Here is a 17,983-nt window from a genome sequence, read left to right on the forward strand (position 1 = left end):
CATGTCATTAATCACTTTCCAGAATTTGACAAGGGCCATCCACTTTGAAAACAGGGACAAAACACGTGCCGCAAGAAGGCGACGTGACAAGCTGGTACCAATAAGGGACATCTGGGTTAAATGGGTTGAACGTCTGCCACTCATGTACAATCCAGGCACCGATATCACTGTGGATGAGTGCCTGGTCAATTTTAGAGGTCACTGTCCATTCAAACAATACATGCCAAGTAAACTGGCCAAGTATGGAATAAAAATCTGTGCAGCATGTGATGCCAGGTCCAGCTATGCTTGTAACATGCAGGTCTACACAAGCAAACCTGCTAGTGGACAGCCAGAATGACATCAGGGAATGATAGATAGAGATCAATAGCTCTTTGACATGACAGCTGGTCTCCAGGGACGCACCATTTACCTGTGACAATTTTTTTCACATCATATGCTCTTGGCCAGGAGCAACTCCCGTGGAAACTAACCATGGTTGGGACAATGAGAAGAAACAAGCCTGAGCTAACAACCAGAGGCAGGGCCCAGTTCTCCTCCATGTTTGCATTCACAGACACATACACATACTGCTGTGTCCTATTGTCCCAGAAAAAAAAAAAAAAAAAATTGCTTTTGAGGAGTATACTTCACAAGGATGCCCCTGTAAGCAGCAGAGAGGACAAGAAGCCCAATGTAATTTTAGATTACAACCACACCAAATGCGGAGCTGACACCTTTGACAAGGCATTGTTTGACTACTTTTAAGGCCAAATATTTCAAGTGAATTAAATTGGGATGTGTACCATGTGCCAGCAGATGTCAGCAAATGAACTAAATCTAAAATTGTCTGTGTTTTATGTTATTTGCACATACACCTGCAAAAGGCCGACATCTCATTGGCTCATGATGATTTTCTTCACCATCTTGGAAGTCTCTGCCTACAATTTTTTTGTGGTGTGGATGGAAATAAATCATGGCTGGAACAGAGGGAGTTTATACAGAAGGAGGCTGTTTCTGGATGAGCTAGGGAGAGCTCTGGTGTCTCCACTTTCCCTGTGCACCAGCCTCTCTTAATATGGTGAGGAAAGCACAAGAACCTTCTGCTTCAGACTGGGATGAACAGGTAGACCCTTAACAGCAGCTTCCCCCACCAAGAGGAAAAGGTGTCAGGGACATCAAACCATGTTACCCAAGGGACATCAAAACCATCATGGCATTCATAATATGCGAAGCATACATTTGCAAGGCACATGCTGTAATTACTGTACCTTGCCACATATGTGCATGAATGCACGAACAAGACTTTTTATAAATTTTCTTTCTCCTGTTTGCTACCGTTTACAAATAATTTGTTTATTGCTGATCATCATCTTGTATTCCTATTAGACTTCTCTGACTTTATTACGCTTTTATGCTTAAAAAAGGCCTGTCTGGTTTTCCATAGCAAAATGTAGGCCTATACTCGTCTTTTGTTTGTTAACATATTGATTTGTTTATCACTGTCCTTTATTGCTGTTTATTGCTGTTAATTTTTTTCTTTTTTTGAATGCATAATAGGTAAGTAGATGCTTCGTCTTCTTTTTGTAACACCATGGACAGGTCTGATGTAAGCACAATGTGGCATCATTGAAAAGAAGTGCTTTAAAGAAAAATGAGCATTTGACAAATACAAATAGACTTTGAAATGTCTAACCTTAGTTGAACTTTAGCTGTCTTTGCTAATCAGTTCACTTTGGTGTTTACTGAGAAAGTAACAAATGTGCTTATTTTATATGAATGATATTTGATCATTTAAATTTGATAAAGCTATTATACTATACAATTGAATAAAGGTCTAAAGACTTTAAAATCCCCAAAGAAATTCATAACTTTGCATAAATTATCAATGCATAATTTATGAAAGAAGTTAGTGTTATTAACCTGCATGTCTTCAAAAAAAGTTCACTATTCTTCCTGAGGGAACAATAAACATGAAAGTATAGTTATTAACAATAATCGAGAGCTGGATTGTTTTGCGTTTATTTTTCCTAGGTTTTAGCAACAGTGATCATTTTCAATAATAAAAAAAGTTTGTAATTTGTAATATTTACCATGTTTTTATTTGATTTGTTGGCAGTTTTAACGTGTTTTGTCTGTACTGTGTCTGTACCTTCATCTGTAGGTATATATTGTAGCCTACTTCTAGAAAAATTAACTTTATGAAGCGATTAGAAAGAACGTAAACTCCGTCTCGACTAGAAGAAATAGGGCCGTTCAGATCGAACGTGCTTTTGCACTAAAAAACGCGGGTGTCTCGAGACCTGTTTTTAAAAATGGAAGTTCTTTGTACATTGATACGGCGTCTAAAAACGCGGCGCTCCCGGACGAGACGCTGATAAAACAGTGTGCCGCAATATCCGGCTAGCGCATGTTTACAAAGAAAACCAGCGCGGACAGACTCCATAACAAATTCGTTGTGAACGGCCCCTATAGAGGTGAATTCTCGAATTCGCAGATTTTTGAAACCACGCCTTTAGCACGCTCATGTGTCTCCTGTAGAAACGTGTATATGGACGCAGAAGGGGTTGTTCTACTGGCAGGTGAAGTCAAGAGTTATGGAAGACAGAGTTTTTCCTTACTCAAGCACCACTTTAGCACGGTGCCTATCAGCCTTTATGTGTAGCTACTTCTTACTGCGTTCAAGCTACTTGAGTAAATGAGGGAGGAGCCGCTCAAATCAACGTCTGTTTATATCTTATCATAAGAAACCAACGCCCCTTCTACTACACACTGCTTCTTTTCGGAGACGAAGTTAACCGAACCAGCCAGCCAAGGAACTGCGGCGCGATGGGGGATTTGATCTCAACTCATCTTGATGAAAGCAAACGGGAGGTTATTACAGGCAAGTGCATTTAATAATAGACCTGCACTGATGAATTAATAGAAGCACATCGCGAGAGATAATGAGTGTTGGTATGTGGAATATGAAGTTGCGAAAGAATATAGTTGCAATGCAAACAGTTATAGACCGCTGTTAGCTTGCTGGAGAATATGGTGAAGGGGTTTGCATTCCACCCCAAAAGAAAAAAGTGTGGGATACTAAACTCTGTGTTGTTCCCTCGCTGGTTAACTTCGCAGCGACGTGGCGCAGTATTTCCTGTTGCTTTTTGGAACTGAGTTTGGAATACACACTGCATAAAAAAAACTTTATGCACACTGAAATCGTTTGCTCAGAGTGTGCCAATAAAAACTGTGGAATAGTAAAATCATGTAATACTTGACCCTGAAAATCTACAAGAATGTGTGCCCAATTATTGTACACCCCAATCATTGGTGGTTGAGTGTAAATGGGTTTCTTTGGACCCAGGTGGCCTGAAACTCTTCACAGATGAGGTCAGGTGTGGTGTGGATAAAATTAGTTTCAGAAAATGCTTTGAACTTTGACATTTATTGTGGTCAATTGGAAAAAGAAAATTTGGGGAAATATTGTCTTTCACTTATCCACTGTCTCTTTTAAAACTAGTTGATGAAATCACATTTGGGAGTGAGAGAATTGTTAACTTCCTAGCTTCCATCCATTTGCACATTTTAAGAGAAAATGCATATTGGATAAATGGAATCTCAGGAATGCATGAAGAACCCAACAGCAGTAAGGAGGCTGCCTGTATGGACCATATGACATACTCATTTGGAAAACCTTTGGATGGCTTTCAGGAGGTCATGCATGCTCAGATTTATGTTCTGTAGCACAATAATCCAGCACAGTATATCAGATGATTCAAACAGGGTATGACTGATTATTATAAAAATGTGTCCGTCTATCATAGAAGCTCTGCTCAGAAACAGTCTCTTTTTTTTTTTTTTTTTTGATAGTATGATATGCCTACAGTAGACTGTTGTCTGTTGGCACTTGGATTTTAGAACCTCACCTTGTGAGTTAAGCATGTGTTCCAACTTCAGAGACCCAGGGAGTCCCCCAATCTGAAAAGTATCTAGGACAGAACATCATCCCCCCCAATTTTCTTACTGTAGACTAGAGAATGAATGAGGTAATCAATTCAAAATAGAGGGTTGGGAATAGAATGACCTCAACACTTCCTGTCACAGAAGTGTGTAAGCTGCTTATCTTTGGTTTTGCATTATTTGGCACTGCTTCAAGTGTTGCATTTTGGGCTTTGTGTATGATTGTATTAATGCTTGATGAAGCATGTTTTTGCCTCAAATCATCCATGTTTTGAAGATGGCGAACTTGTACTTGGAGTCATTTGGTGAAGTGAATGACATCCCAACACCACTGTTTTAAATGGCTGGGGGAAGAGGGGGTTCAAACAGGAAATGCCTGAGTGGAATGTTTGCCCTGTGCTGGGGTGTTTCTAGGGAAGTAATGGAACACTTGTTGATCAGAGTCTTGTAAACAGGCCATGGAACACTAATAGAGCTTTATAGTGAGGGCCTTGTGTTACATGGGTGTACTTAACCCACCCTGCTGTAACTTCTTTGTGGGTGTATCCCTTCACATATTCTTAGTCTTCTTACAATTCTTAGAGCAATTCTTAGTCATCCACAGAACTGGGATTTAGACAAAAATGGAAATGCCCCAATAGTTAGTCTGCAAATATCATCTAGTTGGAATTCCAATGTCTCCAATTCCAAAATAAAAGACTCGTTTTAGATGCTTTTGCAATTGAATTAAGGAGTGTGCTGAAGACTGAAGCCAGCTGATTAAGTGTTTATGGGATATGTGGCTTTATTCATCAGCCAATGGTAATTTGAATGGTAATTTTCCACGATGAATGTGAGACTTGCACAATGTGGACTCAGCACCAATGAGGCTCTCAGGACAATTAAAACAAATGAAGAGCACAGCATGTTCATAAATCACATCAAGATATATTTCATTTAACAACAGACCATAAAATAACATGGGTTCGAATTTGATCACACAGCATAGTATACCAGAGTAGCCTTCTTTATCCTGTCAAAGTGTCTAGTGCAATAAAATTTATTTTCTTTTGTAGAAGAAATGAAATGTCACTGCCTCTCACTGTGTCCTCCAACAAGGTGCTCAAGTTTAACAATTGCCTTATTTCCCCTTGTCAGAATTATATCAACTGTCCTTAATCCCTGCCAGTTTTCTTATTAATTCAAGACTGTAAAAAAGCTTATTTCCTCACCAGTAATAAATAACCATTATACAAAGTCTTCTTTCTAAACTGTTTTGCTTTTACAAGTCAAAACCTATTTGTTGGAAAGTGATAATAGAATGTTTTACAGATGAGGAGCACATCATCAAAATAATTGACAATGGTCATTAAAGTATTGAAAATTTCATGCACACACGAGGTGGTAATGTGGCCATGAGTCAAAGTGAAGTGAGCATTAAATTGCCAATAATTTAACTGTCCTGATTCAGCTATTCCACTTAGTCTATAGTTATCACATGTCCATTTCCTTATCTATGTGGTTTTCATCCCTATAAAGCTCTTCCTTACAATTGGGTCATTGACAAATAAGGTTATCCCAGGTGATAAAAATGAGAAATCTTTTAAAATTTTGTTTAAAACACATATGTGAAGTTGGTAGAAATGTAATCTTTGTGTCCAGTTTGGTTTCATTGATTTTTAAAAAACATTTTGTTGCATTTTCTTAAAAAAAAAAATGGTGTAACCATCAAGTCAAAGGTATTAAAGAACTTTCCTTGCACTTTAAATACATGTGTACTCAACTCCATCACTAACTTCAAAAACATTTTGAAACACATTTTCAAGGTAAAACATTAGATTTTTGAGTCAAGAATATCAAGAAGTTTTCTCTGGGTTTACACCGCATCACCTGAACAAAATGTGCCATTATATTCAAATTTCAAAATATTATTATTATTATTATTTTTTATTTTCACACAGTCATAATGGTTTTTGTTTGTCAACATAAACACTAAATAGCAACTAACAAGCTGGTTATCTTACACCATGACTTTGATTTGGTGGACAAAAGTTTTACAAAAATTAATTATATTTTAAAACAATCGTTTCACTGTTTTTTAAAATATTAATAAAATATTAATCTGCACTTCTCCAAGAATTTCAGCTTTTAATACGACTTTTATTTATTTATTGTTTTACTGCCTCTGATGGTTATACCACATGATGTTATTAACTTTTAGCCCCTGAAAAAAATATCAAAATGACTTCGAACTCAGAAATGGATAACATGTTCATCACAGATGAGATTGTTTTTTGTGAATTGTATTTTTTTTTTAAATGTATTTTTAATAATTTAATAGATCTGGGTGGAGAAAAAAAAAAATGAGCGTCATGTCATTGACCTAATTACCAAGTATATTGCTTAGACACAGCCCAAGCTAATATTACCAAAACGTGTCTGTAAAAGAATGTGGCAAAGTGATATGCAACTGTATTGCAGTCAAGAAACATGGAACTTCTTAAGATAATTGCAATACTTTTTGCTATACTTGCTATATGGTAATTGCTAATGTCCATTGTAGGCGCTTAGCGGTGGACAGGGGTCAGCATGGGCACTCTGCAGCTAACCAGCTAGCTGCGATGCACTGTGTGTTCTGACATCTTTCTATCATGGCCGGCATTAAGTTTTTCAGCAATTTGTGCTACAGTAGCTCTTCTGTGGGTTCAGACCAGACGGGCTAGCCTTCGCTCCCCACGCGCATCAGTGAGCCTTGGGCGCCCATGACCCTGTCACTGGTTCACCGGTTGTCCTTCCTTGGACCACTTTTAGTAGGTCACCTGTCAATGGTTTTAATGTTGTGGCTGATCAGTGTATTTCATGCTTTATTTTGACGTTAATGAATTAGTGCCAGCAGTGCTTGCAATTTGAGGCCTCTGAGCCTTTTCCTTGAAGAAACAGCAATGGTAATACTAACTTGATTTTCTCTTTAGCTGGTAATGAAATTATAAGGAACAAGGAGTGGCACCAAGCCTTCAAAGATCACATGAGATTCATTCAGTGTGTGACTCATAAAAAAAAAACAAAAAAACAACGGACACAAACGCTTGCAGTCTTAGATATTCACATGAACATACACATGCCCTGTATCTTATGGTCTCTCCAAGATATGAGGCTCTGTTTATCAAACTTGCTTTTAAATAAAGGTCCGCTGCTTGCACTTTTTCCCCTTTGTAAATCCGTTCTTAAACATATAAATGTATGAAATCATTAGCATATAGCAGAGCATGTTCTGGATTCCATGGAGACATTTATCTTTTTCCCTTAAAATATTACCTTTCTCTGTTACATAACTTTTATGGCACATTCTTGTGTGGTCTCCTTGTCAGTGCCAGGTTCTCAGTTCACAGTTTTCCTTCTGAAACTCGCACCCAGTCTGCTCTCTGATCTGAAATAGACACATTCCAAAGAAACTTCCTCTTCCTCTTTCCCCATCCCCCCCGAAGGCCAACTGCCCCCCAACTCAACCCATGTGTGGTCAGCATGATTGTATTGTAATTATCATCTGGTAGTGAAACCACTCTCCAAGTGTCTGTCTTTGAATCTAGACAAAAACATTAAAGACCCCATGAAATCAAAATGAGAGGTTTGTGGCTTTTGGTAAATGTGTTTAGGTCTCTAAGGTCATCTATTGTATATGCTAATGTTCTTCAATATTCAAATTCACTTTTGGCAGAGATACGCATTTAAAATGAACAGCCTTTCTATTAAAATTAATTAATTTTCTCAAAAATATTAAGGACTCATCTTGCACTACACTGATTTTTGTCCAATCAAATGCTCTCTAGAATGAGAATGCCTCTCTCCCAATACCACCTGCAACTGTCTAGCAAGTAGCACATCTTGGTTAATGTGTGTTACATAAGTAAAGCTTATTGGCTGTTTGAAAAGGAAAGGGACAAGCCCTCTGATACGTCCTGCTCAAACTTTGTTTCAATAAGAAAAATGTCTACACAGGAAAGAAAACTGCTTGTCAAGCAATACCTTCTTCTATTCTAGGTTAATATGCAGAAATAACTATTAAGTAAGCCATTATTAGTTTGATATCAAAACATTGCTCTGTTTATTAGTGGTCGACCAATATGGGTTTTTTTAATTGCGGATGCCGATATCCAGAGAGCAGAGTGGCCAATAGGCTGATACAATACCAACATATCACACAATTTAATATAGTAAATAACAAACATAAAATTGCAAAAAAAAAAATAAACTCCTATTTATTCAGTTTCACACAAAACTTTAACTTGTGTAAAACTTGTAAAAAATAATTTAAATAATAATATTGTATTTTATATGTTAGCAGTTTCTTCTGATTTCTGTTTAGTCATCAAATTTTGGTAATTTATTTGCACATGAAGAAATTGTTAATGTATTAGGAAGAAGGAAATAACAGTACACACCATAGTCCAGCACCATGGATGGCATGTCCACGTTAGCAATCGCATTTTCTCAAAAAATACAGAATCAAACCAATTGTACATACTGTGCACAGTGAATAAGACATTTACTTATAGCACACTTGAAGCGCTTTTACTTTGAAGTTGCATTCACGTGCTCATGCGGATCCTGCGCGAGCAGCAATCTTCTGACAGTTTAAATGGCCTGGATTACCTGCTTGGATTGTCACGGAGTGAAAGTCATGATTTGTAAATCAGAGGAACTTTTGATCCTGAAGTTCTAATTGTGGCCGATAGAATACGCGTTTCAGAGGAAGATATTAGATGAGCGCTCAACAGGAAGAAAACGCTGGATTTTCGTGAGGTTCTTGAATTCTCGAATCTGTTTAAACAAGATATCTGCATATTTGCAAACTGTATGTAATAGGAATTCTATTGATATTTGCCTTTTATCATTAGAAAAGAAAGTTAGAAGTAACGGAATTGTTGAGGAGAGGCTGTTAGAATATGTGTTTCAGAGGAAGATATATGAGCGCGCCACAGGATGCTGGATCTGCTCAAGTTTTGTGAGGTTTGTTTATTACATCTGTTTAAACGAGATATGTGCATATTTGCAGATGGTATATGATATTAGTTTGATTGATTTTTGCATTTTTATCATTGGACAAGACAGTTAAAAGTTACAGGGAACTGTTGAGGAGAGAGAGGGAGAATGAAACAGGTGAGCACTTTAACATAATGAGCTCAACACGTGTGATGTGGCTCTGATATGCAGGACCATTTAAATGACACTGTGTTGCACACCGGTCTATTAACAACAAAACGAACCTTGACTTGTCGTTTACATGTCTCAGTCACTTCACATGCAAGCAGGCAATTCTCGGCGCCCTCAAACAAATCGGCCAAACGGGAAAATGTATCTGCTGATAATTAAAAAAAGTCAGAATATCGGCTGATTTATCAGTCTACTGTTTATTTGAGTGTCCCGACCAGCTCGACACGGCAACACTAGCTATGTTTCCATCCAAGTTGCAAATTAAATTTATGCAAACAATCGGAATATCGCAAAAACAACGTGCTAATAAAGCTGCGTTATCATACCTTGTGTTCAAAAGAACAAAATCATCACTTCCGGGGAAATTCCAGCCATGTGACTCTTTTATTTATAAAATATTTTTTCAAAAGTATCAATAAACCTGCTCTTGGTCACAGTTCAAGTTTGTACTCGACTTATTTGCTCTGCAAACTAGGGGTGTGATGGTTCTCTGTAAAAAAAATAAAAAATAAATAAATAACCGTACGGTTCGCCACCCACGATTCAGGAAGCATTGGCACCGTTGTTCACATCAAGTTTATTGACGCATCTGGAGCACAAGGTTTTGTGAAGAAAATAAAGCATCAAATAGACACACACAGTTACAACCTCCGCTAACGCACCTGAATGGATCTGTAGATGGATACGCTCCGCCTGTGTTTCGCGTGGGTCAACTTGATGACATCACTGTTCTGCAAGCATTGAGTGTAGTTGAAAATGGCAAGTGGAGAAAACGAGCCACTGATAGCGAAGCCCCCTGCGTTATTCAGGTCTCCTGTCTGGAAACATTTTCTTTTTGCAGTCAGTTACAACAGTGATGGTCAAAAAACGTTTACAAAACAGGCATTTTTTTGCAGACATCGCTCGACACAAGTGCCTTATACTCGTAATAACTTAAAAAAAAGATGGCGTGTAGTGCGCACAGAACCGTAGATGAGTCAAAACTGCACACTCTCCCTTTTGTTTTTAAGCAAGCACTCAGTGCTGATTCGGACAGGCATAAAACAAAAACTAAAGTGATTGGGGTGTTCATTGCCAACGATATGTTTCCCTACTCCGCTGACGAAGATGTGTGATTTCCGCATATGATTAAAACACTCGAGCCGCGTCACAACATCCCTCATCCATTAATAGCAAAGTTCCTTCTATACTGATGTACAGCTTCCAAATATTGAATATATGTGCAGTAGATTTTGAAATGCATTTTACGTTGATGCATGTAGCGTAATAGTGCAGGTATTAAGTTATAATGTTGCTTTATTTATTAAAGAAAAAGGATTTTTTAGTTAAAGATCCAGCAAATACATGATACAATTAACCATAATGTTACAACAATAATACTGTAGTTTCCATATAGTAACCATGATTATACTGTATATTGTAAACGTGACAGTAACCATGTTGATTTTGTGGTTACTATGTTTTTACTACAAATACCATAGTTAAACTATGGTTAATGTAAAACAATGATTTTTATTCAGGGCAAACCTGTTGAAGTGTTTGTTACCAAAAAGAGTATTCTTACTTTGGATTTGGCAGTACTATTTTTTTTTTTTCTTTTCTGTACATTGCAAATACCGAACCATACCAAAACCGTGATACAAACCGAACCGTGAGAAATTTGAACCATTACACCCCTACTGTATGCAGCCTTTGGATTTTCAGGACACCAGTATTTCAGAAACATTTCAAATGTGATGATTGGTCCGCTGTTTAGTCCAGTTATGAATGAATTATTCAGTCACATGGCTTTTTGATGCGCATCTTGTATTCCTTATAAATTCAATAGGAGTTTATTTGGTAAATGTATTTCCATCGTGGTTTATGCACATTTCTTCTTATCGAATAAAAAATGAATTCACCTCAAGCGAGTGTGTGCTGCTTTTTTTTAAAAAAAAATATATTTTTATGCACATTTCGGAGAGTTTATTCACGTCTTTGTTTCCATCCAATTTTTATGCAATATCCCAAAATGCACATAAAAATACTTTGATGGAAACCCAGCTATTGACTCAATCAACGACAAGTCAAGTCAAATTTATTTGTACAGCACTTTTCATAACAGGTGTTGTTTCAAAGCAGCTGTACATGAAATTATGCTATAACAGAAAATGAATGGATATAATGCCAATATTACTTATGTTTAGAACTATTAGTGGTTAAAATGAGTAAACTAAGTGTTGTGGGTCAAAATGATTTTGTATGAACTATAAATTTTAGTGTTCAAGTCCTTGAAGTCATCCCGAATTAACTGAAGAAATACACATAGATGCATTGTCCTTTTGATTTTGGCTGATGAAGGCTTTTTTTTTTTTTAGTGGTTAATTCATTTTCTGTGTAGTTTAAGAGTTTCGACCCTCCTTTGACCAAGTTGATATAGGTATCATTCAGTGAGGAGCATCGCAGTCTGGCTGGAAGCTTATGGCAGGTAATTTTGGTTGACTCCATCCTGAGCCCATGCTTCATACAGTTGCTCATGGAGATTCCCATGTCTTTCAGTTTGCATCAATTCATCCTCTGTGAAGTCCGTCTTATGGGGCTTTTCCACTGCACGGTACAGCTCGACTCTGCTCGCTTTTTGGGGGTTTTCCACTGTGTATTGTACCTGGTACTTGATACTTTTTTTAGTACCACCTCAGTCGAGGTTCCAAGTGAGCCGAGCCAATACTAAATGTGACATCAAAACCCTGCAGATCACTGATTGGTCAGAGAGAATCGACACTACCAGCGTCACTGGATTTGTGACACAGGGCATCAACCCGCTAGTTTTAAAGTTAGCAACAGCAATATCTTTTGTTCACGTGACTTTTGAATTGTAAAAAGAAATGGCTGTGCGCAAAACCATGCCGTGGTCAATAAACGAGGTGCAGACGTTCCTTTCGTTAGCGACGAGCAAAATGACGCGAAACAAAGTCTTTCAGGTAGTGTTTCAGCTGTTGGCCACACATGGCTACCACCGGACCTACCAATAGTGTAGGGAAAAGTTAAACAAACTTAAAAGTGACTACAGAACCATCAAGGACCACAACAGCCGGAGTGGTTCAAACAGAAGAAAGTGATTCGACCAAATGGACGCTATCTATGGCAATAGACCGGCGAGCAGTGGGAGGGAGAGTGCCCTGGACTCGCCATTGTTGGAGTCCACGATGGAGGATGGTACGTTTTGTAACGTTAACTCTATATTCTGCTTGAAAGCTTCACTTTATTTAGTTGATCAGCTACTGGAAAGATTGCTTCTAAAACAACCAGGCCAATTTAACTGTTACACTTGTGTAAAATCACCATGCAACAACTGCTTTATGCAGCACAATGACCTATTAGCTAACAGCTAGCGGTCGTGTTATTATTTATGGTCAGTAATGTTTGTGTCATGTTTAAGATGATGTCACGGCAGAAGAGGTGGTGCAACTATGACGATCAGCCTATAATCCCACCCATATTGATGCGGCACTAAACTGCAGTGGAAAAGCAAGCTCAGAAAAGTAAAGCGAGCAGAGTCGAGTCGAGTCGAACCGTAACGTGCAGTGGAAAAGTGCCATTAGTAGACTGCAGTGAAGTCTGACTGGCACATGCTGCAGTTGGTCACCATCACTCAGTGACATGTAGCAGTGGGAGTCGGACATCAGGCAGGACCAGAGATGGATCTGGCAGGCTCTGGTAACCTCGGGATATAATCCTGAGGTTTAGACGGAAAGAAATAGAATAACATTAGCGTAGATGCCATTTCACTTTAAAGCAGGGTTAAAGAATAAGAGAAGTGTTTTCGGTTCTCGCAGACCTAACCACAATACAATGCTGTTTGGGGCAGGGCTCTCTGTTTTGTCTGACCAATAGCAGAGAGGGGAGTGTTCGGAAAACTTGTTTGAAAAGTCATTACTTTGGCAATTTCTTTTTGTGACGCTAGTAGCACAGAAATTGCATACATCGCGTTTAGGTTTTATATATAAATTGTATTTTAAATGTAATTTACCAAGTGACAAGCCCCGTAGTGACAAACTATCAGTTTGCCTCAGAATGAACTGGTGAACATTGGTTATTTGTTTCTTGCATTATTGTGATATAAGATAGGCACACATCGCCCATTGCCCCTAATGAGACTTTTTTTTTTTTTAAGAGAGACAGATGGTCAGACTGAACCTAAACCTCCATGTCTCCTTTTTTCACATTCCCCTCTTTGAAGTTCTGCTTCACATTTTGTCTGATGGCTTTAGCAGTTCATTAAATTACATATTCTGTCTTTATGGAGCAAATATAATAAATTACTCAAGATTTCCCCCAACCCACTCTCAGAGCTCCAAAAACTTTTCATTACTGTAGTGTAGACCATACTCAAATTCAGACAGGGAACATTTAGGGAGTTCCTGTGCGCATTTGAGTTTGGCAGACTAAAGTATGTAAATGTTATATATCTGGTCTGTTTTTAATTTGCTCTGATGGGAACTTTGATGCTAATGGTCCTGCTGAACTTTAACATTTAGCTATATGGATCTGATCGGTTGGAGTCCCTCCCTGCTCATGAGTATGAAACAATTTCATACATCAATGTCATAATCATACGTGGTTGTTAATGTGCAGGTGACCTCTCTGACATTTCTTTCATCACAAAGTCAATTAGATAACTGAGGTTCACCTTCTCTGTTTATGCTATTGTCTGCTATAGCTCCCCTTGTGGCAATGCTGAGAATGCAACCCATACTTGCGTTCTGAATTGTGTACATTTCAGTATGTCAGTGCACAATCGAACTTGTATAACAAGAAGAGTTTAGATTCACATACTTGTGCTGACATTCTGGACACTTTGACCATCGCTAAGAGGCTTCATCCGCCATGCCTCCCCCTAATTTAATGGTGCCTTTAAATTTTATGTAAACAGATAGGAATGTTGTTGTGCTTTTTTCTGTTCTGTTTCTTCTGGATCTCGCCAAGAGACTAAATGCCTCTAAAGTCTTACAACAAGCCTTATAAAGTCATTTGGAATACATCCCACATGAAAGTAGTCAAAAAGGAGTTTTCTTTGTTCCTATGCCAATTGCAGTGTTGATATGCTTTCACGTGAATGTGAAAGCCAAAGCAGTGAAGCTCAAACTTTGTAATCTCCTCTGCTGATCAGATACATGGAGCACAGTGTGAATTGCGGTTAAAGTTTAGCCTAATGCCCATCAATTCATTGAACTTCAACCTTCTGTAGTAGAGCTGCAGAGCAGAATGCTAATGCAAAGTTTTCATTTTTGGGCTTTTTTACTGATTTTCTTGTTAGGGGTCCAAGCACCGAAGTGCTGGAACCCTATTGTATTTGTGCTGATTTTCTTATTAGGGGTCCAAGCACCGAAGGACACGTGCTAACATACTCTTACAAAAAGGATTCAACAAATAAACAAAAATGGCCACCAGCAGCCAGTCAAATTTCAGCAACTATAACTTGCATTACGAATGGCTGATCGTTATGACATTCTTGGTGCACGTCGCCAAACTTGGGCTGTATACCAAGTTTGGTGAGAATCGGCCTCAGGGTGGCTCTATAATGAAACAATTTGCATTTTTGCTAATAACTTCAGAACCGTAAGGGCTAGAATTAAAATGATTCCTTGAGTCAAGATGAACAAAATGTATATCTCCAATTTAATTTCTGTCTAAACAAATTTTCCACCATTTTCAATTTTTGCGAACTCCTCCAAGGCCATTTGTCCAATTTGCTTGAAATTTTGCACTTATCACCTAGGCACCATCCTGAATTTTTTTTTTTTACATTTTTTTTTTTTTATTTGTGATATCGTTTCAAAGATATAAGCTAATTAATTCTTTGGGCATGGCCCTAATTTACTCAGTGGCCTATATCTTCTGAATGCAAAGTCCAACCTTTATGAAACGTGGTATACATTAATAGCAAAACATTTTGAGGATGCATGCAAAGTTTCGTCCATAGAGGGCACTACAGCTAAAAATTACTGTTTGAGAGAAAAAGTAAAAATTTGGCATGCATCATCAAGTCACGTATTAACATATACTTACAAAAACGATTAGACAAATCAACAAACATGGCCGCCAGCAGCCAATCAAATTTCAGCAGCTAATAACTTGCATTGCGATTGGCCAATCCTTATGAAATTTACGGTGGACTTTCAGGTCACCAAAATTAGGCTGTATACCAAATTTTGCAAGAATCGGTCACAGTTGAGCCAATTTGCATTTTTGCTTATAACTTCTGAACCACAAGAGCTAGAATAAAAATGTTTCTTCTGAATCCATCAGTGCCCCCAAATCATTTGGTCATGTTCTGGCCATATGTTCTTGGACCCTGATTATTGCCTCTTGCGGCTATATTTTTATATTTTAATTACTCTTTAGAAAATGCAATTAAAGCCATATTTTCAACTTATGCCTAGGGGCCGCATATGTGGCATGGTGTTGATTACAACAGACAATAATTTTGTCAAAACTACAGACATTAGTTTCAACTCATCCCTCAGTTTGAAATGTTAAATGGAAAACATGTTTATTTATAATGGAAGTCTTGTAGGAAAACAGATTAATGGGTTCAAAAGCCGAAATGTACTTTTTTTACTTTTCTTACACAACCTCCTCAATAAAAAAAGATTGTTACTTCTGTTGTTAAGTTGTTTACATATTCCTTTGAGGTGGAATTAACACACTCTTACTACGAAATTGTATGAATTTGGCTAAATCGTATGTAATCATACGACTTGTGTCATACAAATTCATAAGATTTTACAACAGCCAGTCACGTCACTCACCATAGTTTCCTTCTAAAATGCTACAGTTACTCACTACTGTCACACACAACATACTCTTTATGCTTCCTATCATGCTTACACTCTACTCTATGGTTGGGTTTAGATAAGGGGTTTGGGTGGGGGCATAACATTAATAAGCATGTGCTCAACACCTCACATGCAGAACTTTCGCTTAATTCCGCATTACACATACGGGCATTTGCACGTGATCAATTAACACATTTTACGAGGTGGCTAAATTGAATGATGTTGTGCGATTTCATTTGTTTGAATTCGTACGACATCATACGATTTAGCAACCTCGTAAAATTCGTATGACTTTTCATGAGATTGGGCTGGGTGGAACTTTTAGATGGGGAAAGTAACTTATGTGGATACAAAATGAAAATAACCAGGTTTCTTTTTAGCTGGTGGTCTCATAAATTTGGAGACTGAATAGAACAGTCAGGGTTGGTAAGACATTTAGATGTGTAATTTATACAGTAAGTGTTATGGTAATACTTTAGTGCAATAGTGCAAATCGCTCATTTGAAACTTTTATTCACATTACAATCCACTTGCTTACTAAGTTTCCATTATTTATTGTAAACACGATTCCCATTCATCTGTCAGATTGCAAAAATTAAACACAAGCATGCCACAGATGCTGTCTAAGTACCCAAAATATACCTGGCCAGGACCCTGCCATTTTTTGTAATGGCCATGCTAATTGTGTGAGGTTGCTTTATGCTCATTAATTGTGCGTGTTGTCTCTCTCAGCACGGACAGGGGAGCTGATGGGAGAGTTTGGCCGACTATATGAACAGCAGTATGCAGTCGCTCTCTTCAACAAGATGCGCTATGATGTAGAGAGTGGGGGAGGCCCTCAACCCCAGCTCCTGCACAGGAAGGTAAAGCTCTACCTTTTTCTGTTGCTCTTTTTTCAGCTCTATGTGTCATTTCTGAAGGCCATTATGGATCAAGAATTGGGACTAAATTATTTTAAACCTTTTTCAAGTCAAATTGTAAATGAAACCAGGGGATTTTTCAATGGACTGATGAGGCCTTGGCTCTGTTTGAACAATTTTAGCTTCAGTTATTTGAAATATGTAGGATTTCCACAGTATACCCCTCTAAACATGAATGGTTTACTGTACGTACTTTTATCCACATATGTGTGCATGGACATGCATGTCTGTAGACTGTTTTTGACTATGGACAGTGAAAGGTTCTCCTTTAAAGAAGCACACACACTGTGTGGGCAAGGATTGAAATAAACACAATTTATAGTTCCAGTCCTAACATTTCTCTTCATAATGTATAATTAGAGACCAGCTCCTGACTAAACATTTAGGGTCAATAATCCTATTTAACGTTGTATCTTGAGGTAAATTGGAACACACATTAATTTTTGTTTCTTTCATAGGTGCCTCTTAAGAATAAGTCCATCTTCTCAGGGGCTTTGTTCCAGTATCTTGAAGAGAATAAAAAATGGAGGAATCGTTTTCTTTTTATTCCCGACTCCTACAGCATCAACTATTATGAAAACAATCAGGTAACAGGTTTTACTTTTCAGAAAGATTGAATTTTTGGCCAATTTGAAATTTACATCAGTGGTAATTAACAGACTTGGTAGTTATTTGTACCAATTCCAAAATCTACCATCAGCCTTGTTGACAAGTTATTTAAATTATTTTCCCTTTTTTTATTTTTTTATTTTTTATTTTTTTTATATAGAAGTTAATATAGTGGAAAAAATATTGGGTTTACTTGATCTCAACAATTTTACATCTCATTTGTTATCATTAAACTCCGTATTATACAGTGGCTTCAAAAAGTATTTGGTCACTTAAGCTACATAAAATATCAAACAAGGACATTTTCTAATGATGCTAGACTTTTTTTTTTTTTTTTTTTTTTTTTTTTGGCTAATGGCTAATTTACTTTGTCATTTTAGTAAATGTTTTAAACCAAGTGATGCCAAGGTGATTTTTAGTGGGTTGTATGAATTCAGTTCCCTTTAAGTTCACACAGGTGTTAACTATGGATATGTTCTACTAAATTTCAACAACCAGAAAGTGTCTGTCCCTCTCATTCTG

The 17,983-nt window shown here is 37.6% G+C and overlaps 1 protein-coding gene across 1 annotated transcript in view; it reads left to right on the forward strand.

Annotated features, from left to right (window-relative positions):
• Positions 1–2,523: 2,523 nt before the first annotated feature.
• Positions 2,524–17,983, forward strand: part of niban2b (niban apoptosis regulator 2b) — a 46,537-nt gene continuing 31,077 nt past the window's right edge. Inside the window, exons 1-3 of the mRNA XM_051695728.1 lie at positions 2,524–2,863; positions 16,665–16,795; positions 17,311–17,439. Coding sequence (XP_051551688.1) covers positions 2,809–2,863; positions 16,665–16,795; positions 17,311–17,439 — 315 coding nt within the window. The 5' untranslated portion in view covers positions 2,524–2,808. The remainder of the gene's footprint in view (positions 2,864–16,664; positions 16,796–17,310; positions 17,440–17,983) is intronic.

The sequence above is a fragment of the Myxocyprinus asiaticus genome, chromosome 4 (genome assembly GCF_019703515.2).
Source record: "Myxocyprinus asiaticus isolate MX2 ecotype Aquarium Trade chromosome 4, UBuf_Myxa_2, whole genome shotgun sequence".
Classification (NCBI taxonomy): Eukaryota; Metazoa; Chordata; class Actinopteri; order Cypriniformes; family Catostomidae; genus Myxocyprinus; species Myxocyprinus asiaticus.